General features: G+C 41.6%; 1 protein-coding gene and 1 pseudogene across 2 annotated transcripts in view; both read left to right on the top strand.

The window, feature by feature from the left end:
* Nucleotides 1-1,280: 1,280 nt before the first annotated feature.
* Nucleotides 1,281-5,807, top strand: LOC100617815 (nuclear receptor-binding protein-like; annotated as a pseudogene).
* Nucleotides 5,808-11,097: 5,290 nt separating this feature from the next.
* The window catches only part of TMEM241 (transmembrane protein 241), a 172,636-nt gene continuing 165,626 nt past the window's right edge, over nucleotides 11,098-18,107 (top strand). The window contains exons 1-2 of one of the 2 annotated variants that reach the window (XM_007487617.3): nucleotides 11,098-11,286; nucleotides 17,082-17,128. In XM_007487617.3, coding sequence (XP_007487679.2) covers nucleotides 11,215-11,286; nucleotides 17,082-17,128 — 119 coding nt within the window. In that variant the 5' untranslated portion in view covers nucleotides 11,098-11,214. The remainder of the gene's footprint in view (nucleotides 11,287-17,081; nucleotides 17,129-18,107) is intronic. The other variant, XM_007487621.3, reaches the window with a different exon arrangement.

The following is an 18,107-nucleotide window of genomic DNA, read 5'->3' as shown; positions in this document are numbered from 1 at the left end:
CAATTAATACCACACAGGTCAGAGACATGATAGAGAAAAGAGAGTGCCTGGCCAAAAAGCCAGGTCCCAGGTGGGAGAGGTAGAGAAGGAAAGGAATCAAAGATGGAGCTTGGCCAGAGGCCAAGGACAGGCATCAGTGAGAGCTGAGATCCAAGAGAGGAAGAGGAGGAGCTTGCTGTGGCCCTTGCTTTTAATGTCTTTGATATGCTAATATGCACAATACATATTGATTACTTACATAGTATATTGCCATTGGGTAACAGTAAATTACGACAAGGTATAGGTGTGGTTTCTCTTAGCCAGGTGAGCACAAAGAAGCCTGTTTTCCCGCTCAACCTGGGGAAAGCTGGGGTCAAGAGTCAGAGGCTTTCCTAGCCATGTGCAAGACTGAGCATGCTCTCCTCTAAGCCACTCTGTATATACTGTTTCCCTTGTCCCTAGATAGGGGTGGACTGCTACATCTTCTAAAGCTTCCTGCAGGTACCCTGGGCAGCAGGGGTGAGGAGCTGGCCTCCCAGGCAGGAGAATCTGAATTAACATCCCTCCTCTGGGCACACGCTGACTTTGTATCCCTGGACTAGTCATTTCCCCCTTGGTGTGGTAAGCAACAGTTGATGTTTAAACATTGTAGAACAAAACAGGGATCTGGTATTTTCTCCTGGGGTGTTCCCTGGGCTAGGGAACCCCAGAGACTGCTGGGCTGACCCTCACTTTGTCTTGTTGAACAAGACAAAATATGTAGTTGGAAGGAGTCCTTCTTCTTCCATCATTCTCAACTTTGCAATGACACAAAACCGGAATGCTCTGTTATTTCTCTCTGGTATGAAACATCTGGAATCAGAAGGTCTAGCCTTGGCACAGTGTTTTGCCCCTTACTTATCTGTGTGACATTTGTGGATGGGCAAAATGATGCATTACCCTCTTTCCTTATTGAGGCTTTTGGGGGAGGGGAAATCATATGACATAATAACAATACCTAGAACTTACATAGGGCTTTGCAAAAATAGTTTGCAAAATGCTTTAAAATTATTTTCTTAGTTGATTCTCAAAAAAACTCTATAAAGTAAGTGCTATTATTATCCCCATTTTATAGGTGAGGAAACAGAGGCAGACAGACATTAAGTACCTTGTCTAGGGTCACACCGACAGTAAGGTATCTAAGGACACACATGAAACCAGATCTAGCCTATTCTAGCTCTGGGCCCCATGCTGCTACCTAGCCGGATGCCATACTCATCATAAGCTTAAAGTTCTATGTAACCATCAGCTCCCTCTTCATCATGCCCTTCGCTGCCCCAGGCTTTGCACTCATTGTCAGTATGCCTGTGTCTGGAATCAAGCGGGAGCAGAGTTCTCCTTTTGGTGTGCATCTCTGTATTTGTACATCGGTTATCCCTGCCCCATTCTGTGTTTTCCAAGTTTGCTTTTGGCTAGGTCTCTATCTCTTTAAATAGCATAGACATATATGACTGCCTTATGAAAAAGCATTTTAAATTTAAATTTTAAAAAGGCATTTAAAAATAAAAAGGCATATTAAAATCCATCCTGAAACATTTTCTTATTGATCCTATTTACAAATAATTGATTTTATCCTGTATTGCTTCCCCACTCCCCATAACTGCTTAAGTTATGTATGGTTCTTCGTTTCTGAACTTAGTTCAATGTTTAGCTGGTCTGTAACAGGTTTAATTTAAATTTAAAAAATTCAGCCTTTCTGCTCTTCAATGATCTTTTCTAGACTCCGAGAATTCTGTCCAGCCTTGGAAAGTGTGTGAGACAGAGAGGGAGTTGGGCTTGATGTCCAAAAGTCTGGGCTGCTTGGATGCCACCAAAGAGCCCTTATTCCTTCTAGGGGAGAAGCAGGGATAGGTTGCTAGCCGGGATGACCAAATTTCAACCAATCATGTTGTTTCCTGTGTCTCAGTTATGTCATCAATTGCAATTTCTGAAATTCATGATGCAACTAATCTCTTCACCAGTGGTGGGATTTTTGCTCTCTTCTTTGTTCTATGCTTATAAAAGTGTACTGTATCACATCCCCAATTTGGGGTTGTTTGGCTACTTGAAGGGACCAAGAGATCTGCTTTATTGGTGGCTAATGCCTCTATTAATAAAACATAACTTTTCTTGGAGAAGTCTGCCTCAACTTACCTATTTGGTCATAAATTCTTTTTATTTTCTTTTTTAAACCCTTACCTTCTGTCTTAGAATCAATACTGCATATTGGTTCCAAGACAGAAGAGTGGTAAGGGCTAGGCAATGGGGCTCAAGTGACTTGCCCAGGATCACAGCTAGGAAGTGTCCTAATGAACCTAGGATCTCCCATCTCTAGGACTGGCTCTCAATCCACTGAGCTACCTTGCCGCCCCTTGGTTCCAAATTCTGCTGCAACACTATGTACCTTCTGTTAACATTACAATGAACAAAAAGTGAAGGGCAGAGGTATGCTAGGCAATGTTTAAAAACTGGCTCTCAAAAAAAAAAGTAAGTAAAACATACTTTAAGTTTAATTTGTCCTATTAACATTTTTCCACTTTTTAAAAAAGTCTAAACAATCAATAAAATGATAAATCATGCCCTGATTTGTTGATTTCTTAGATATAAAATATTCACACTGAACAATTATCTTTTGCCTTATCCCCATATTGCTTAAATTGTGGTTCTTTGTTCAGAAATTCAGAAAGCCTACAAGGAGTTAAATCTAGTTCTCTTGCTAATTACTGTTTTATTCTTGCTTCCAGGGATTCTGCTATCCTAGTGGATGTGGGTGGACACCAGGGCACCTGGTTTAATATGTTTATATCACCAAGAGGGGCCTATAACACAACTTCCCCAAGAACACTTCATCTGAGATGGAGAAGAGGAGGGATAGCACCCTACTCTCAAAGTGCTGGAAGAGGGGGAGGAGGAAGAGACTAACAGTCCAAAAAATGGCACCTATTTGAACTTAGCCCAAGTGAACAGAGCCTTCAGAACAAGAATTGGAGCCAGAATTGCAGCAGAGGCTGAGGGAACCCAATTTCACCTAAGTGTTCATTCCAGCGTGTTGGAGGGGGAGACCCAAAAAGAACCCAGCAGCAGTTCAGACCCAAAGGCAGAACCCTCCTCTTCAGCCCCCTGGTTGACTTCTATATCACCCCCAAGGGCCTCTACAGCTTCAGCTGTTTCTCCAGAGGAAGAGGAGAGACTGAGATCCTGGAAGAGTCACCCTGTGGACATTGGCACAAAGGGAGGGAAGAGGTGAATCACTGGAATGTCCCAGGAATCAATAGTGCTTAAGCAGCAATAGATGGTGTGGAAGTTGGGTGGAATAAGGTGCAGTTATCTGAGCAAAAGAATAAAAGAACTACAGACTTCAGGAGGAAAAAGTTTCTTGCTGTATTTGATAATCTGATTCACCTGGAACATCTCAGCATTGTTAAGGTGCACAAGTACTGGGCTGGCATCAAGGAGAACAAAACCTGGATGATTTTTTATTTTATTTTTTCCATTTTTTTATTGTCATGCAAAACACACTTCCATATTGGTCATTGTTGTAAGAGCAAAGTCATACATAACCCAAACCCCAAAATAAACTGTAAATACACTGATGTGAGTGATGACTCCAACAGTTCTTTCTCTGGAGGTGGATAGCATTCCCCATCATAAGTCTTTCAAGATTGTCCCAGATCATTGCATTGCTGAAAGTAGCCAAGTTTTCACAGATAATTGTCTAAAGTTGCTGTTATTGTGTACGGTGTTCTCTCGGTTCTGTTTATTTCACTCTGCATCAGTTCCTGCAGATTTTTCCAGCTTTTCCTGAAATCATCTGGCTTATCATTTTTTATAGTACAATAGAATTCCATCACCAACATGTACCACAATTTGTTCAGCCATTCCCCAATGGATGGACATCCCAATTCTTTGTCACTGTTATGGGCGGGAAGGATCCCTTTGGGGTTCGGGAAGGATACCTTTTGCAAGCATGCAATGACTCCAAAATTTAGCTTAAAAACAAAAAGAGAAATTTATTAATTTAGAAAGTAATGTTGAGAATAGTCAGGAGGTTAGCAAGGTGGGACAGCAAGATGGGGAGCAGTTCCTGGGAGGACAGCATGGATGGAAAGGCTGTCCCCCAGACGACATCATTTCTGGGGATTTTATACTTTTTACAACAGATGCTATGTCATGGTGTGGATGTGACCTATAGAGCATTAGTCCCTCAGGCATTTGGTGGGGTGAGGTGGTCATCTGACTGGGGTCTGCCTGGAAGCATAAAGATTCATCTCTTTGTCCATCTTAAAACTAGAGGATGATCAAAGAGGATAAACATCTCAGGACCCTAGGGGGGGTCATTGGGTGTTTCTAGGATAAGTGCCAGGAGGAGGCAAAGCAAGGGAGTTTCCCTGAGTTTCTGGGGTACAGTGCCCATGTCAGTCACCACAAAAAAAAGCTGCTAGAAATATTTTTGTACAAGTAGGTCCTTTCCCCTTTTTTAAGATCTCTTTGGAATACAGACCCAAGTAGTGGCACCACCAGATCAAAGAATATGCCGTTTTGTAGCCCTTTGAGTATAATTCCAAATTGCCCTCCAGAATGTTTGGATCTGTCAGGATGATTATAATCATAGAATACATGTCATCTGGGCGTCTGAAATAGTTGCTGAAGCAGACAAAGAAAAACCACAAGACCGTGAATGAAAAGGCTCGGAAGTGGCGGTGTATGCAGATCCTCTCTGCTCTTAGCTACCTGTACTCTGGTGACCCCCAGTCATCCTTGGGATCCAGGTCTGTGACCCCATCTTTATCCAGCACCTGAACCCATCAATTTTGGCTTTGTGGCTTCTGACACCATTAATAATCATGTGAAGACTTATTGGGAAGAACAGAAGAATCTACACTTCTTTGCCCCTGGGTATGAAGAAGTTGCTAACGTGATACCAACAGTGGCATCTACCCCATTGGCATGTGTGCACTGGGAGATGGCAGCACTAGAGATTCAGGGAAATGGAGAGTCATCTTATGGACCACAGGAGGCCATTAGGAGTGCTATTTGACTATTCCAGGACCCACTTCAGAGAGAATTCATTCAGAAATGCCTGCTTTTTGACCTATAGTCAGAGAATTACTTTTCTGCTTTTTGAGGAGCCCTCACTCAAACTACTTGCTATACATTGCATCATGGGGCACTGATGCCACAAATGCCCTGGAGGAGATCACCAAGAATGGGGATGCCCATGCTGTCCTGGCAAAAATAAATCCCTGCAGGACCTGGCAGGGAACTTTATCAGACTTTGTATTCTCAGTCACCAGCTCTGGAATGGGATATTTTCCTTAAAGATGTCAGAAATGGGCTCTGTCCCCTAACAGCATTTGGGCTGCCTTGGCCCCCAAAAGAGGGGGTGACTTCACCTGTAGTGTTTCAGTCTGGGAAGACTCCAACATCTGAGCCAGCTCAAGTAGAGAACAGAAAGGAGGTGCTGATGCTGTGCAACATTGAGTCAGTAGAGGAAGGAGCCCAACATCCTCTGGCACTCCTACTCAAACTTGCTGACAAATGGAATCAGTATTTGAGTTGTGCCTTGCTGCCCAGTGAAAACATCCCAGCAGAGCTAGTGCATCTGGGCTTCATCAGTGAGACTGACCAGTCGCCTGACCTCTCTGCTGGAGGAGACCCTAAGCAAGTTCAGTTTTGCCAAGAGCAGCACCCTCAACTCTGCTGGTGTCTTCCAAGTGCTTACTCTGGCACCCTGGGCTGTGACTATCATCAGACTTGCTGCAGCCTCTTCTCCCCACTTCTTCCCCCTCCCCCCAATTTTTTTTACCTAGAACAGTCCAAATGATGGGGATTCAACTCAAGAGACAACGAGACCAGAGAAAGGTAATATGGTAAAGCTTTAATGGAGGAAAGAAGCAGCAAGGGGGAGCTGAGTGCCAGTAGAAGGGGGCTTGGAAGTTCCATCTGGGTGGGGGAATCATGAGATCTTCTAGCATTAGAGGGTTTTAGGGGTCATACAACTTGTGTTAAACCTATTGGTTGTCTCTGGGGAAGGTGAGCTACTTGGATTAACATCACTAGATATTCCTAGGGTAGGGGGGTGGAAATGTTGGCAACCGTTTTATTGGCTTTCTGTTGCCTAGGCTGGGGTTTGTTAGTTTCCTATTGCTTAGCTGGGGCCTGTTTTGTCTATCATTCCCACCTTTTCCTTTGTATTAAAAAGAATAACCTAGCTGGGGTCTCCAGATTAATCATTCCCCTTATTAAGAAGTGGGAGGAAGACCTTGGTTTTGAGCAGTGTCACTCTTTCCTTCTTTCTTCCTTATCTCTTACACATAGTCTACTTGTTTTGGACAGAAATGAGTTGGAGATACTTTAGCTGCTCTTTTCCCTTGGGGGGTGCTTAAGTGACTGATTTGTCTTAAGGCTTTCTGCCAGCTTCCCTGAACCTGCCCCAACCTGTGCTGGAAAGAGGTTGGGGCAGAGGAAACTGATTACACCATCCTGCTAGGGAGTCGCTGGTGGAGAGAGGTGAGAGAGGGCTGCAGGGTGGTCCCTTGGGGCTATGTGACTGAGTTGCTGCTGTAATGCTCTACTTTTGCTAAAAGAAACAAACAAAAAAATCTTAAGGATGTCTGGTTTGCTGTCCATAAGTCTGGGCCACTATCTTTTATCTTTCAGATAGACTCAAACACTGGACATTCCTTAAGTCACAGGAGGGAAGGAGGGATTTTTTTTTTTTGCTAGCTCCTAATTCCCAGCTTCCAAACATATTGTTCCCCAAGCCTCAGCTATGTCATCTGTCATGATGTCACCAACCTTGTTCTGTTCTTTGTTCTGTAACTTCCCAAATCTGTAAAGGTCTCCTTCCTTTGGAGTTTTAGATTACTGGGGAAACTGAGATCCTATTTGTAGGCAAATTGTGTACATTACTAATAAATGGATCATGCTTGGGACTTTGTGCCTCAGTTCACCGGAGTTTTAACTTACATTGTAAAGAGGGCAATAGATAAATATAGAGACTGAAAATAAAAGTGAGTCTGGATGATGGAGGAAGCAATCTGCCGGAGAAGACAGGATAGAATGTGCTTATGGAGAGGGGTTTGTCTTGGCAAGGAGAAGAGCTACTTCATCATGTGAGATAGGAATGATGCTAGAGCTGGTGGCAGAGAGCATCTGGGAGAGGCAAGGGGAGGAGAAGCAAGGAAAGAGGGAGCTCTCTGCATGGCCTCACTTTCTTCGGTGAGACATGACTTAAGGTTCTTAGCAGAGAGAGTAGATGGAAGGGACCCATGGTGGGTTGGAGAGGGAATGAAAAGGTTTGAAAGAAGCACAGTGGAGAGTGTCAATTGTTCAGTCATCTGACTCTTCGTGAACCTGTAGACCATGCTGTCTATGGGGTTTTCTTAGCAAAGATGCTAGAGTGGTTTGCCATTTCCTTCTCCAGTGTATTAAAGTAAACAAAAGTTTAAATGAGTCACCCAGGGTCACACAGCTAGCAAGTGTCTGAGGCTCGATTTGAACTCATGTCTTCCTGACTCCAGGACCAACACTCCATCCACTAAGACAACTAGCTGCTCTAATGAGTCAATTAGGGAGATGTAAGAGAATTGCTTTATTGCAGGAGGGGTCCAGTTGAGATTACATAGACATGAGTAATATAATTGGAATCCCTCTTCTAAACTTCCTCATTAGTGCTGAGTCATTCTCCCAGTCACCCAGGTTAACAAACTTGATGTCATCCTCTACTTCTGGCTCCTATACACACTTGAATCTCTTGTCAAATCTCATCTTTTCTATTTTCAAAGTATCTCTGGTACAAGATTCCTTTTCTCAACCCATAGAAGAGCAACTCTGGTTCAAAACTCATCTAATCCTGGTTGGGCTCTTAAAATAGTTTTCTTTTTCAAAACCATTATCTTCTGTCTTAGAATTGATAGTAAGTATTGGTTCAAAGATAGAAGAGCAGTAAGGGTTATACAATTGGGGTTAAGTGACTCACCCAGGGTCACACAGCTAGGAAATGTCTGAGGTCACATATGAACTCAGGACCTCACATCCAGGCTTGGCTCTCTATCCACTGAGTCACCTAACTGTATTTATATTAGCTTTCTAATAGGTATACTTGCCTCAAACCTCTCTCATTGAGACAATTTTTTAAAAAAATATAAGGATAACAATTTATTTGTTGAGTTAAATGTCAGTTTTATTAAAAGATATGAAATACAAAAAAAGAATACTATTAACTAAAAACTCTTATCATTAACTAATATAAATCATTTTGTTATTCTTAGGCTTGATACTAAGACAATTTGAATTAAAACATTCAATAAAGGTGGAGAGGACAGAGATACCTAAAATTTTATATACATCTTTTATAGTAAGAGATTTGAAGCACTTCAATCCATTCTCCCTTTAGTTTTTGAGAATATTTTTTTCCAAAGTGCCAGTCTCACTGTGTAACTTCTCCCTACCTCCCATGAACCACAGTGGCTCTCTTTGTTATTTCGATGATTTCCTTCAAGCTCAAGTCCTACTTTTTTGTAGGAGGCTTCCTTGACTGCCAGTACCTTCCCCCTGAGATTGGTTGTTAGTTGTTTCAGTCATGTCCAATGGTTTATGACCCCATTTGGGTTTTCTTGGCAAAGATACTGGACCATTTTGCTACTTCCTTCTCCAGATTATTTTATAGATGAGGAAAGGGAGGCAAGCAGGTTGACATGATTTGCCCAGGGTCACCCAGTCAGTAAGTGTCTGAGGCTAGATTTGAACTCAGGAAGGTGAGTCTTCCTAACTTCCGATCTGGCACTCTATCTACTATGCCACCTAGCTGCCCCTTAGCTGTATACCTGTGTAAATCTGTTCCTCTATCTAAGGATAGAATGATGGCCCTAGAGCCAAGAAGACTGAGTTTAAATCTGGCCTCAGAAATTTCCTAACTGTGTGAACCTGGGCAAGTCACTTAACCTTTGATTGATCCACTGGAGAGGAAAATGGCAAACCATTCCAGTATCCTCAGTTGAATTATAAAGGAAGTTTAATAATAGCTAGCATTTTTATAGCACTTGATAAATATCATCTCATTTAATCCTCATAACAACCCTGGGAGTTAGATTATGTTATTATTTCCATTTTCCAGATGAGGAAACTGAGGTTAACAGAAGCTAAATAATTTGAGTCCTGGTCAAGCAGTCACTAAGAGTTTCAGGTTTCAAACACAGATCTTCTTGAGAGAGTAGCCTACAGAGTTCTTGATCTGTGTCTTTCTTAAAGAGTAAAGCCAAGGTTTAGGGGAAGCAAGATATCTGCATGCTCCCTCTCTTGCCATCCACCCCACTCCCCCTTGTTGGGGAGAAAATTCTTTGTTCAAGGATAATTCTTTCCTTTTTCTATAAAGTCAGATACCCAAACTCTCAAACCTGGGGTGGTCCCTGCCATATGTTTCTGCAAGAAATCTACCAGTGCCTCTTATCTCTTGGAGAAGACATTCTCTGGGATCTTGGAAAGACAGATTCCCTGGAATGTCAGAGGGTTCCTTTGATGACCAACCAAATTCAGTTTCTTTTACAATTAGCAGTTCAACAAACATTGCTAAAGTACCTAAAGTGTTCTAAGTATTGTGCTAAGTGCCTGAGATATAAAGGCAAAAATCCCCCCAAAATAAACCCCCCCGGAAAAAAAACAAAAACAAAAAAACAACAGTCTCTGCTCCCAAGGTGTTCACAGTCTAATGGGAACTGATAGTCTGCAAAACAATTAACCTCTGTTTGCCACAGTTTCTTCTGTAAAATGGGGATCATAACAGCACCTCCTCCTAGGGCTGTTGCTAGAATTAAAGGAAATAATATGGTAAAGGGCTGAGGATAGTATCTGGTTCATAGCCAGTGTTATACAAATATTAGCTTTTGTTATGTGGAGTTCTTGCTACTCATTTTTGGGGGAAACCTAGGCATGAATTCAGTATTCGTTCAGTTTACTCTTTGTGATCTCATTTGGGGTTTTCTTGACAAAGATAATGGTTTGCCATTTCCTTCTCCAGCTCATTTTTACAAGTGAGGAAACTGAGGCAAATAGGGTTAAGTGATTTGCCCAGGGTCACCTTCTAGCAAAGTGTTTGAGGCCAGATTTGAACTGAGTTAAGATGAATCTTCCTGACTCCATGTCTGGTACTCAATTCACTTTGCTGTCTAGCTGCCTACCATTAATTATACCTAATTAATTCTAGGGGAAAAGAAAAAAAAAACAACTAATGATCCTTTCTATTGGTCTCTCTGAATCATTGTGGTCTCCACGAGCTCAAAGTCTTGGTGGGATGGGGATTGGGGGCTCTAGGTTTTTAATTTATACACATATATGTTACTTTATTACATAAACTGTCACTTTTATTATCAGATTGTAAGCTTCTTGAGGGCTTCTCTTGTCCTTGAATCATTTCATTGGGGTCCAACTCTTCTTGACTTATTTGGGGTTTTCTTGGTAAAGACACTGCAGTGGTTTGCTATTTCCTTTTCTAGCTCATTTTCCTGATGAGGGAACTGAGGCAAACAGGCTTAAGTGACTTGTCACTTAACTTAACTTAACACTAAGTCACACAGCGAGGGCCTGAGATCTAATATGAAATCAAGATGAGTTTTCTACCTAATACACTATGCCACCTAGCTGCCCAAATTGAAAAATGACACCCAATTCCTGCCCTCTGGGCTATTTTTTATCTTTATCTTTTTTATCACACGGACCTTGCACCTAATAGAGGTTTCCTGCTGAATTGAATTAAACTAAGGGGATTTAATGACATTTATACAATTACATGTTCAGATTGGGACAATTAGGGTCAATAAGGGTCATAATAATCTCTTCTTCCCCCTCTCCCTCCAATACCTCCCTTCTCTTTTTCTTACGACAGGGGTTAATTCGCTTTGGTCTAGGAGAGGTGAGAAACTCCTTCCCTTCTCCGGCTCTCGTTTTAGCCTTTCCCAGGTAAGCAAATCAAAGCTTTCTGGGCAGTTTCTGATCGGACTAAGCCCGTTCCCCAGACCTCTAAAAGGCGCACGGCCCCTTTAAGAGGGAGGGACCCGGCGTGGGCTGTCCCTTTTGCTTATTGGAGCCCGGGTAGAGCAACGTGGGACTGTCGTGGCATCTTCTCCTTGTTGCAGATTTCAGCGCCCTGGCTTTCCCGGAGCCCAGTAGGAAGCTTTGCTTGCTCTCTTCCTCGTCCGCCGGGAAAGGATGCTTTGACGGATGCAGACCAAGAGACCATTCCCGGGTCTCACTTTCTGTGCCTTCTACCTGGCCACCTACCTCACGAACAAGGTGAGCGAGAAGGGTGAGCTCAGGGGCGTGGGATTTCACTTTCCTGTGCCCTTCGGGACCCTTGCTGCACCGCTGGGACTGTTTCTGCTGCTGCAGACCCCGGACTCCATAGATAACTCCTGCTTTGTCTTGTCATTTTTAATTAGAAGGGCATTTCGGTGATTTCCAAGGGCTCTCTCGGCTCCAAAAATCCTGCTGCTATGACCCAAAGAAATTTTGCTTAAAGGTTTTAAATCCTTCGGGGTTCTTGGCAAACAAAAAGCTTCCTAGTCTGTTGACCCCTAGAGAATAGTATTTATATAAATAAACATAAGTCCTGCAGTTCTTATACCTATTTTACAGATTTGGTGTGACTGAAGCTGACTGAGGTTTAAATGACTTACCAAGGTCACACAGCTAATAAGTGAGTAAGGTAGGATTCACACTCGGGGGTTCCTGACTGCAAGTCCTACACTCTAAGCCAGGGCACACTTAGTGAGGGTAGGGCTGAGAATGTATATCACTCGATCTATCTTGATAAAAGAATCTCTTAGAAGTAATAAAAGCATATTATCCACTTCCAGGGAAAGAACTGTTGAAATTGGAAGGAGGATTCAAGCATACTGTTTTTTACTTTAGTTTATTTGGGTTTTTATTTGGGGTTTTGTTTTTGTCTGATTATTTTATTTTATTTTCTAAAACCTCACCTTCCGTCTTAGGATCAATATTATGTGTTGGTTGCAATGCAGAAGAGTGCTCAGGGTTAGGCAATGTGGGTTAAATGACTTATCCAGGGTCACACAGCTAGGAAGTGTCTGAAGTCATAGTTGAACCCAGGACCTCCAGTCTCTGGGCTTGACTCTCAATCCACTGAGCTACCCAGCTGCCCCATGTCTGATTATTTTCTTTAAAAAAAAAATGAACAATATGGAAATGTTTCTCATGATAATAAATGTATTACCCAGATCAAATTGCTTTCCCTCTCCAAGAAGGGGGAGGGAGCAATTTGGATCATATAGCTTTGAGAAAACTTATGTGGAAAATTGTTTTACTTGTAACTGGTAAAATAAAATATTTATTAAAATAAAAAATAATAAAACCCTATATTGTCTTGGCCCATTCCCCCCGCCCCCCCAAACCAGGGATTCCTGACCTTTTTTCTGTGTGTGTGCGCCCTTTAGCAGTCTGGTGAAGTCTTCTGAGAATAATATTTTTAAATGCATAAGTTGAAACACATAGGATTGTAAAGAAAACTAACTGTTGAAATAGAGATGTTATTAATAGAACTTATCTCCCAGGGTTGTTGTAAGGGTCAAATAAAATGACATTTGTAAAGCCTTATTGCAACACATGCCACATTGAATGGTTGTGCAGTCATATCTGAATCTTAGTGACTCCATTTGGGTTTTTCTTTGCAAAGATACTGGAGCAGTTTGCCATTTCCTTCTCTAGTTCATTTTCCAGATAATACTAAGATAATACATTTTCCAGAATAAATTAAGGCAAACTGGATTAAGTGTGTAACTAACTAACAACTAGTTAGTGTCTGAGACTGGATTTAAATTCATGGTTTCCTGCCTTGAGACCCATTACTCTATCTCTTCACTTTGCCACCTTGATGTGGTCCTTGCCATCTAGTAAGCACTATATATTCACTCTACATTTATCAAAATAAATCTTTTTTCAAACGTTCACAGACCCCAGGTTAAGAATTACCTCCTAAATGTGATAGAGGAATGATCTAGAGACTTTGAGGGGCAGAGCCTGGAGGACATGCGGAGGTTGGCATCTACAGTGGGGGATGGTGAGGGAGGCTTGGGATCTTGAGGGAAAAGGAGATTCCTGGGGGAGACAGTTGATCTCTCTTGCCTGAGAAAGCCAAGGGTGACAGGTTGATCAGAGATTTCTTTCCTGAGCCATACAAAATCCCTCATTGATCCTAATCACCATTCTCCTCCCCTCCCCCTCCAAAGACACCAAGAGTTGTGGCAAAACCTGAGAAGAAAAAGAAGAGCATCTGAAGATCTCCCACAGCTCCTGTGACACCCCGAGTATCGACATTGGCTTTGCTGTGCTAAGACCAGGGGTCATCAAACCCTGAGCCTCTTAGACACCAGAAGCCTGGGTCTCTCAACTCTGGGGTGGGAGGGAGAAAGATATTTTTAGACAGACAGGCACTTTCCTTATCCTCTTTCTTATTAACTCAGGTTGCTGCAGACATCTTGTTATCTTACCCCTAACCACCATTTGTTAGAATAAAGTGTCAGTTATCTTAAATTGACTTCCTGGTCATATTGAAGGGGGAAAAGAACTGATTTCTCTCTCTTTCCCCAGGGGAAAAGGTTTACCCATTAAAAATCAGTAATTAGAGGGGGGAGTAAAGGCAGGGTTAGTGGAGAGACATATTTGAAGAAGACTGAGGGGGGATCTATCTCACCCTCCTTCCACTTTCTGGGATCATCTCTTTCTCCATTATACCCAAACCAGCCCTCTAATACATAAACAGGCCCTTTTGACTCCTCTGATTATTTTTGCTCTGCATACCTTCAGACCTGTACTGTATAGACCTTATGTTGTTGAAATAGGACCTGCTTTGAATTTATAATTACCTACCCAGTTTTTGGCATCCTTCCCCCTCTTCTTTTCACGCAAGTATTTTAAGTTTTCATAAAATGATATTAAATTTTAAGCATTTAATTTAATTAATTTAAAATTTTTATTTTGAATTTAAGAACAATTAAATATGGTCACATGGCATATTTAGGAAGTGTGGGGGCTTAACAAGATTAAGGTGTCAGTTAGATAAAAGGTTGGAAATTATTCCATACAAGCTTTGCATGCTGTTGAAGGACAAATCAAAATGGACATTTTTCCTAAATGCAAAAAGATCGAAAGTTTGGATCAAATAGAGCCATCTATTTCTTTTACAGAAGAGGAAACACTTAACTCTCTTTGTCAAAGTTTTCTCATCTGTGAAATGAACTAGAGAAGGAAATGGCAAAACTATAGTTTCTTTGCCAAGAAAACCCAAAATGGGGTTACAAAGTGTCAGACAGGATTGAAATGACCAAAGGAGAATAATAACAAGTGAGGCTAGATACATTAAGAGACTTGCCTGAAGTCACGAAAGCAGCCAACCTTTGGCTCTATCTCTATCTCTAAATCCTGGGTGCTTTTCAACAGACTGATAAAGGAGTCCCTACCACAAAGTAAGATAAAGAACCCCAGGCCTAGAGTTTGATTAGTGCTAAATCAGAAAGGACATTCTAACATCTTTTTTTTTTCTTTAAAAAAAATTAAACCCTTATTTTCTTCTTAGAATTGATACTAAGTGTGGGTTCCAAGGCAGAAGAGGGCTAGGGTTTAAGTGACTTGCTGAGACACATGTCGGAGGCCAGATGTGAATCGACATCCCCTTGATTCCAGGCCTCAAGCTCTCTCCACTGAGCCCCTTCGCTGCCCCAGAAGTCCCCACATCTTAAGTGTCTCTTCCCAGGAACTCGTAAATCATCTTCCTGTCAGTCTCTGACACACGCACACACACAGACACAGCCTTGCCATCTCACGTTAGGCTTCTCACCTAAGTATACTCTTTAATAATGTGAATCCCCAAAGGGGAACATGTAAAAAGCTGTAGATTTCAGTTTCTTTAGTGAGTCCAGGCACACTGTATTACTGACAATCACAGTGGTGTGTATATAGGGTGGTTTTTTTCTTTTTGAGCTCTTATTTTCTGACTTAGGATCAATATTGAGTCTTGATATGATCAAACTTCCAGTACCAATTAATAAATAATAAAGCATTTATTAAGGCCTTCCTATGGAAAAGGCACTGTACTAACTCTTCCTAGAGATTAAAAAAAGGAAACACAGTTCCAGTCCTCAAGAACTTACATTCATTTTTTAAAAGATATTTTATTTTCCCAATTACATGTAATGTCAATTTTCCACATGTGTTTTCTGAAGTTATATAATCCAAATTGCCTCCCTTTCCTTCCCCCTCCCACAGCTGGTAGGCAATTGCATTGTCATATAAAACATACTTCCATATTGGTCATTGTAAGAGAATATTCATTTAAAACCAAATCCCCCAGAAAAAAGCCCAAGTAAATTAAAGTGAAAAATTGTCCGCTTTCATCTGCATTCTGACCCCAACAGCTCTTTCTCTGGATGTGGATAGCATTCTTTGTCATAAATCTTCCAGAATTGTCCCAGATCATTGTTTTGCTGAGATTAACCAAGCTTTCACATTTGATCGTTCCACAATATTGCTGTTACCGTGTACAATGTTCTCCTGGTTCTACTTACTTCAACCTGCATCAGTTCACGTAGGTCTTTCCAGCTCTTTCTGAAATCATCCTGTTCATTATTCCTTTTAGCACAATAGTATTCCATCATCATTATATACCACAATTTGCTCGGCCATTCCCCAGTTGAGGGATACCTCCTCATTTTAGAATTCTGTGCCCCCACACCAAGGGCTGCTCTAAGTATTTTTATAAGAGCAGGTCCTTTCCCCAAGAAGCTTCCATTTGAATGGGAGAAGATGCTATTTAAAGAAGAGCTAGAGTTGGAAAGAGGCTGGTAGGGAAAGGCACCTACGAGGCCAACTGAGATCTCCTCTGAAACTTAGAGTCATACTAGGTACGGGGAGGTTAAATGACTTGCCCAGTCACTAGCCAATATATGTCCAAAGTAGGATTTGAATCCAGCTTTTTTTGACTCCAAGTTTAGCTCTCTGTTGACTGATGCATAGGCTATGGCTTTCAATGGCTCATTGCTTTTAACTTCCTAGATGGAAGTTTTTATCTTCCTATGAACTGGTTTTTAAGCATTTTATAAACTTAATAGAAGAGCAGGTAAGTGGTGCAATGGATAAAGAGCTGGGCTTGGAATCAGAAGGACTCCACTTTTCTGATTTCAAATCTGGCCACAGACATTTACTAGCTGGATGACCTTATATGAGTCGCTTAACTTTGTTTGCCTCCATTTCTTCATTTGTAAAATGAGCCAGAGAAGGAAATGGCAAACCACTCCAGTATCTTCCCCAAGAAAACTCCATATGGCATCACAAAAAGTCAGATATGACTAAAAATGACTGAATAACAACAAAAAAAGCTAAATAAATGTTTATTGCTTGTCATAAATGTGAATTATTATTTGTTGCCTGGAGGTTAGGTAACTAACATGAGGTGGTCATTACTGAACAGTTTAGGCTTTTATCCAGGAGGTATTTGAGTATGTCTCTCTATATATTTAAAAATGAATTTATTTTTTAATTAATTATTTTAGAGTATTTTTCTATGGTTACATGATTCATGTTCTTTCCCTCTCCTCCTCCTCCTCCCTTCCCAGAGCCAACGAGCAATTCCACTGGGTTTTACATGTATCATTGACCAAGAGCTATTCCCATATTATTACTATTTGCCATAGATGACTATGTCTATATTAAGAGCATTGATTATTTGAATCTTTGGGGCCTTGAGTGATCCATTGCACAAGGTTCAAGGATGAATTAGAAGTGATGGAAGACGCTGTATGCCATAGTGAATAGAGTTGGTCTTGGAGGCACAAAGACTTGGATTCAAATCCTACCTCTGAAACATACTATCTGGGTTATTTTGTTCAAGGAATTTAGTCTCCCAGTGCTGTAGGTGACTCTCTCTGACTGAGTTGTGGACAAGATACCACCCTGTGTCTGTAGAGGATGTTTCCTCATCAGGGAGTTTGCTATACCACTGAAATTACAGATTGAGAGATTTCCCTGAGGTATGTGAGAGGTTTATAACATCTATTCGCTTTTTGTTTGTTTTTCAGTATGTCCTGTCTGTCTTGAATTTCACCTACCCCACCTTATTCCAAGGGTAAGTACATCTTTGATACATTTATAGGAAGCCAAGGACTAGAGGATGTCTGATGATACTGAGAAACTGTGAGAGACAGAGAGTGAAAATAAAACAGAACTACAGAGGAGTGTCTTCTTATCCCCATAGTTATTAATTTTTAAATTTACTTATTTATTTATTTGCTTGTTACATTAGAATTCTCAGGTATCTCCCTTCCTCCCCTTCCTGCACTAGAGAAGGCATAACTTTGTAGCAGGGTCTCTGCTCTAAGAATGGGAGACTCAAACTTTATTCAGGCCAGAAAGAAGAAAAGAATTTTATTTGAAGAAGTTTAAAGTGGTATTATTGCTTAATAGCTGGTGGAATAGCCTGGGGGCTAATGGGATAGCCTTAGGGCTAATGGATTAGCCCAGGGGCAGTAGAGCAGCCTCTTGGGAGTTGATGGAATAGTGGCTCTCCAGGTGGGGAGTAGCAGCTTAGTCCTGGGCTGATGGAGTTAGCCCAATTGGTAAGGAAGCCATCACCTCAGGTATGGATCAGGGTTTGCATCTTTATTGAGGGTCCTGGGAGCTTCCTGAGAAATCTTCACCTCTCCTGAAAACCCTAGAAAATCGGCTTGGCCAAATTGAGGTGGAGGTGTGGTTTGGGGCTTGACACATCCTTCATTGGGAATAAGGAACTTGCACGAGTTTGAGGGATTCTTCTGGAATTGCCAGCATCCCCAGTGTCCACCTTGTCATCATTTGTCCATGTGGGAGAGGTTTCTCGCGGTCCTTCTGGAATCAGAGTATGCAGAGGGAGGCAGATGCAGGCTAGGAGACAGCCACTGTACGTATTTAATTATATCTAACAGCTCAGAACTAAAGTAAGTAAAGAGCAACATGAATAATTAATAAAATAGATTAGACACAAAGCTGGTAACCAGGAGAGCCCATTACACATCCTGTACACAGAGTGGGTAAGTGATCAATCTGCAATTCATGCTGGAAGGACAGGT

The sequence above is a fragment of the Monodelphis domestica genome, chromosome 3 (genome assembly GCF_027887165.1).
Source record: "Monodelphis domestica isolate mMonDom1 chromosome 3, mMonDom1.pri, whole genome shotgun sequence".
NCBI lineage: Eukaryota > Metazoa > Chordata > Mammalia > Didelphimorphia > Didelphidae > Monodelphis > Monodelphis domestica.
The sequence above is the reverse complement of the archived record's forward strand: the minus strand, read 5'-3'. Positions and strand labels throughout refer to the sequence as shown.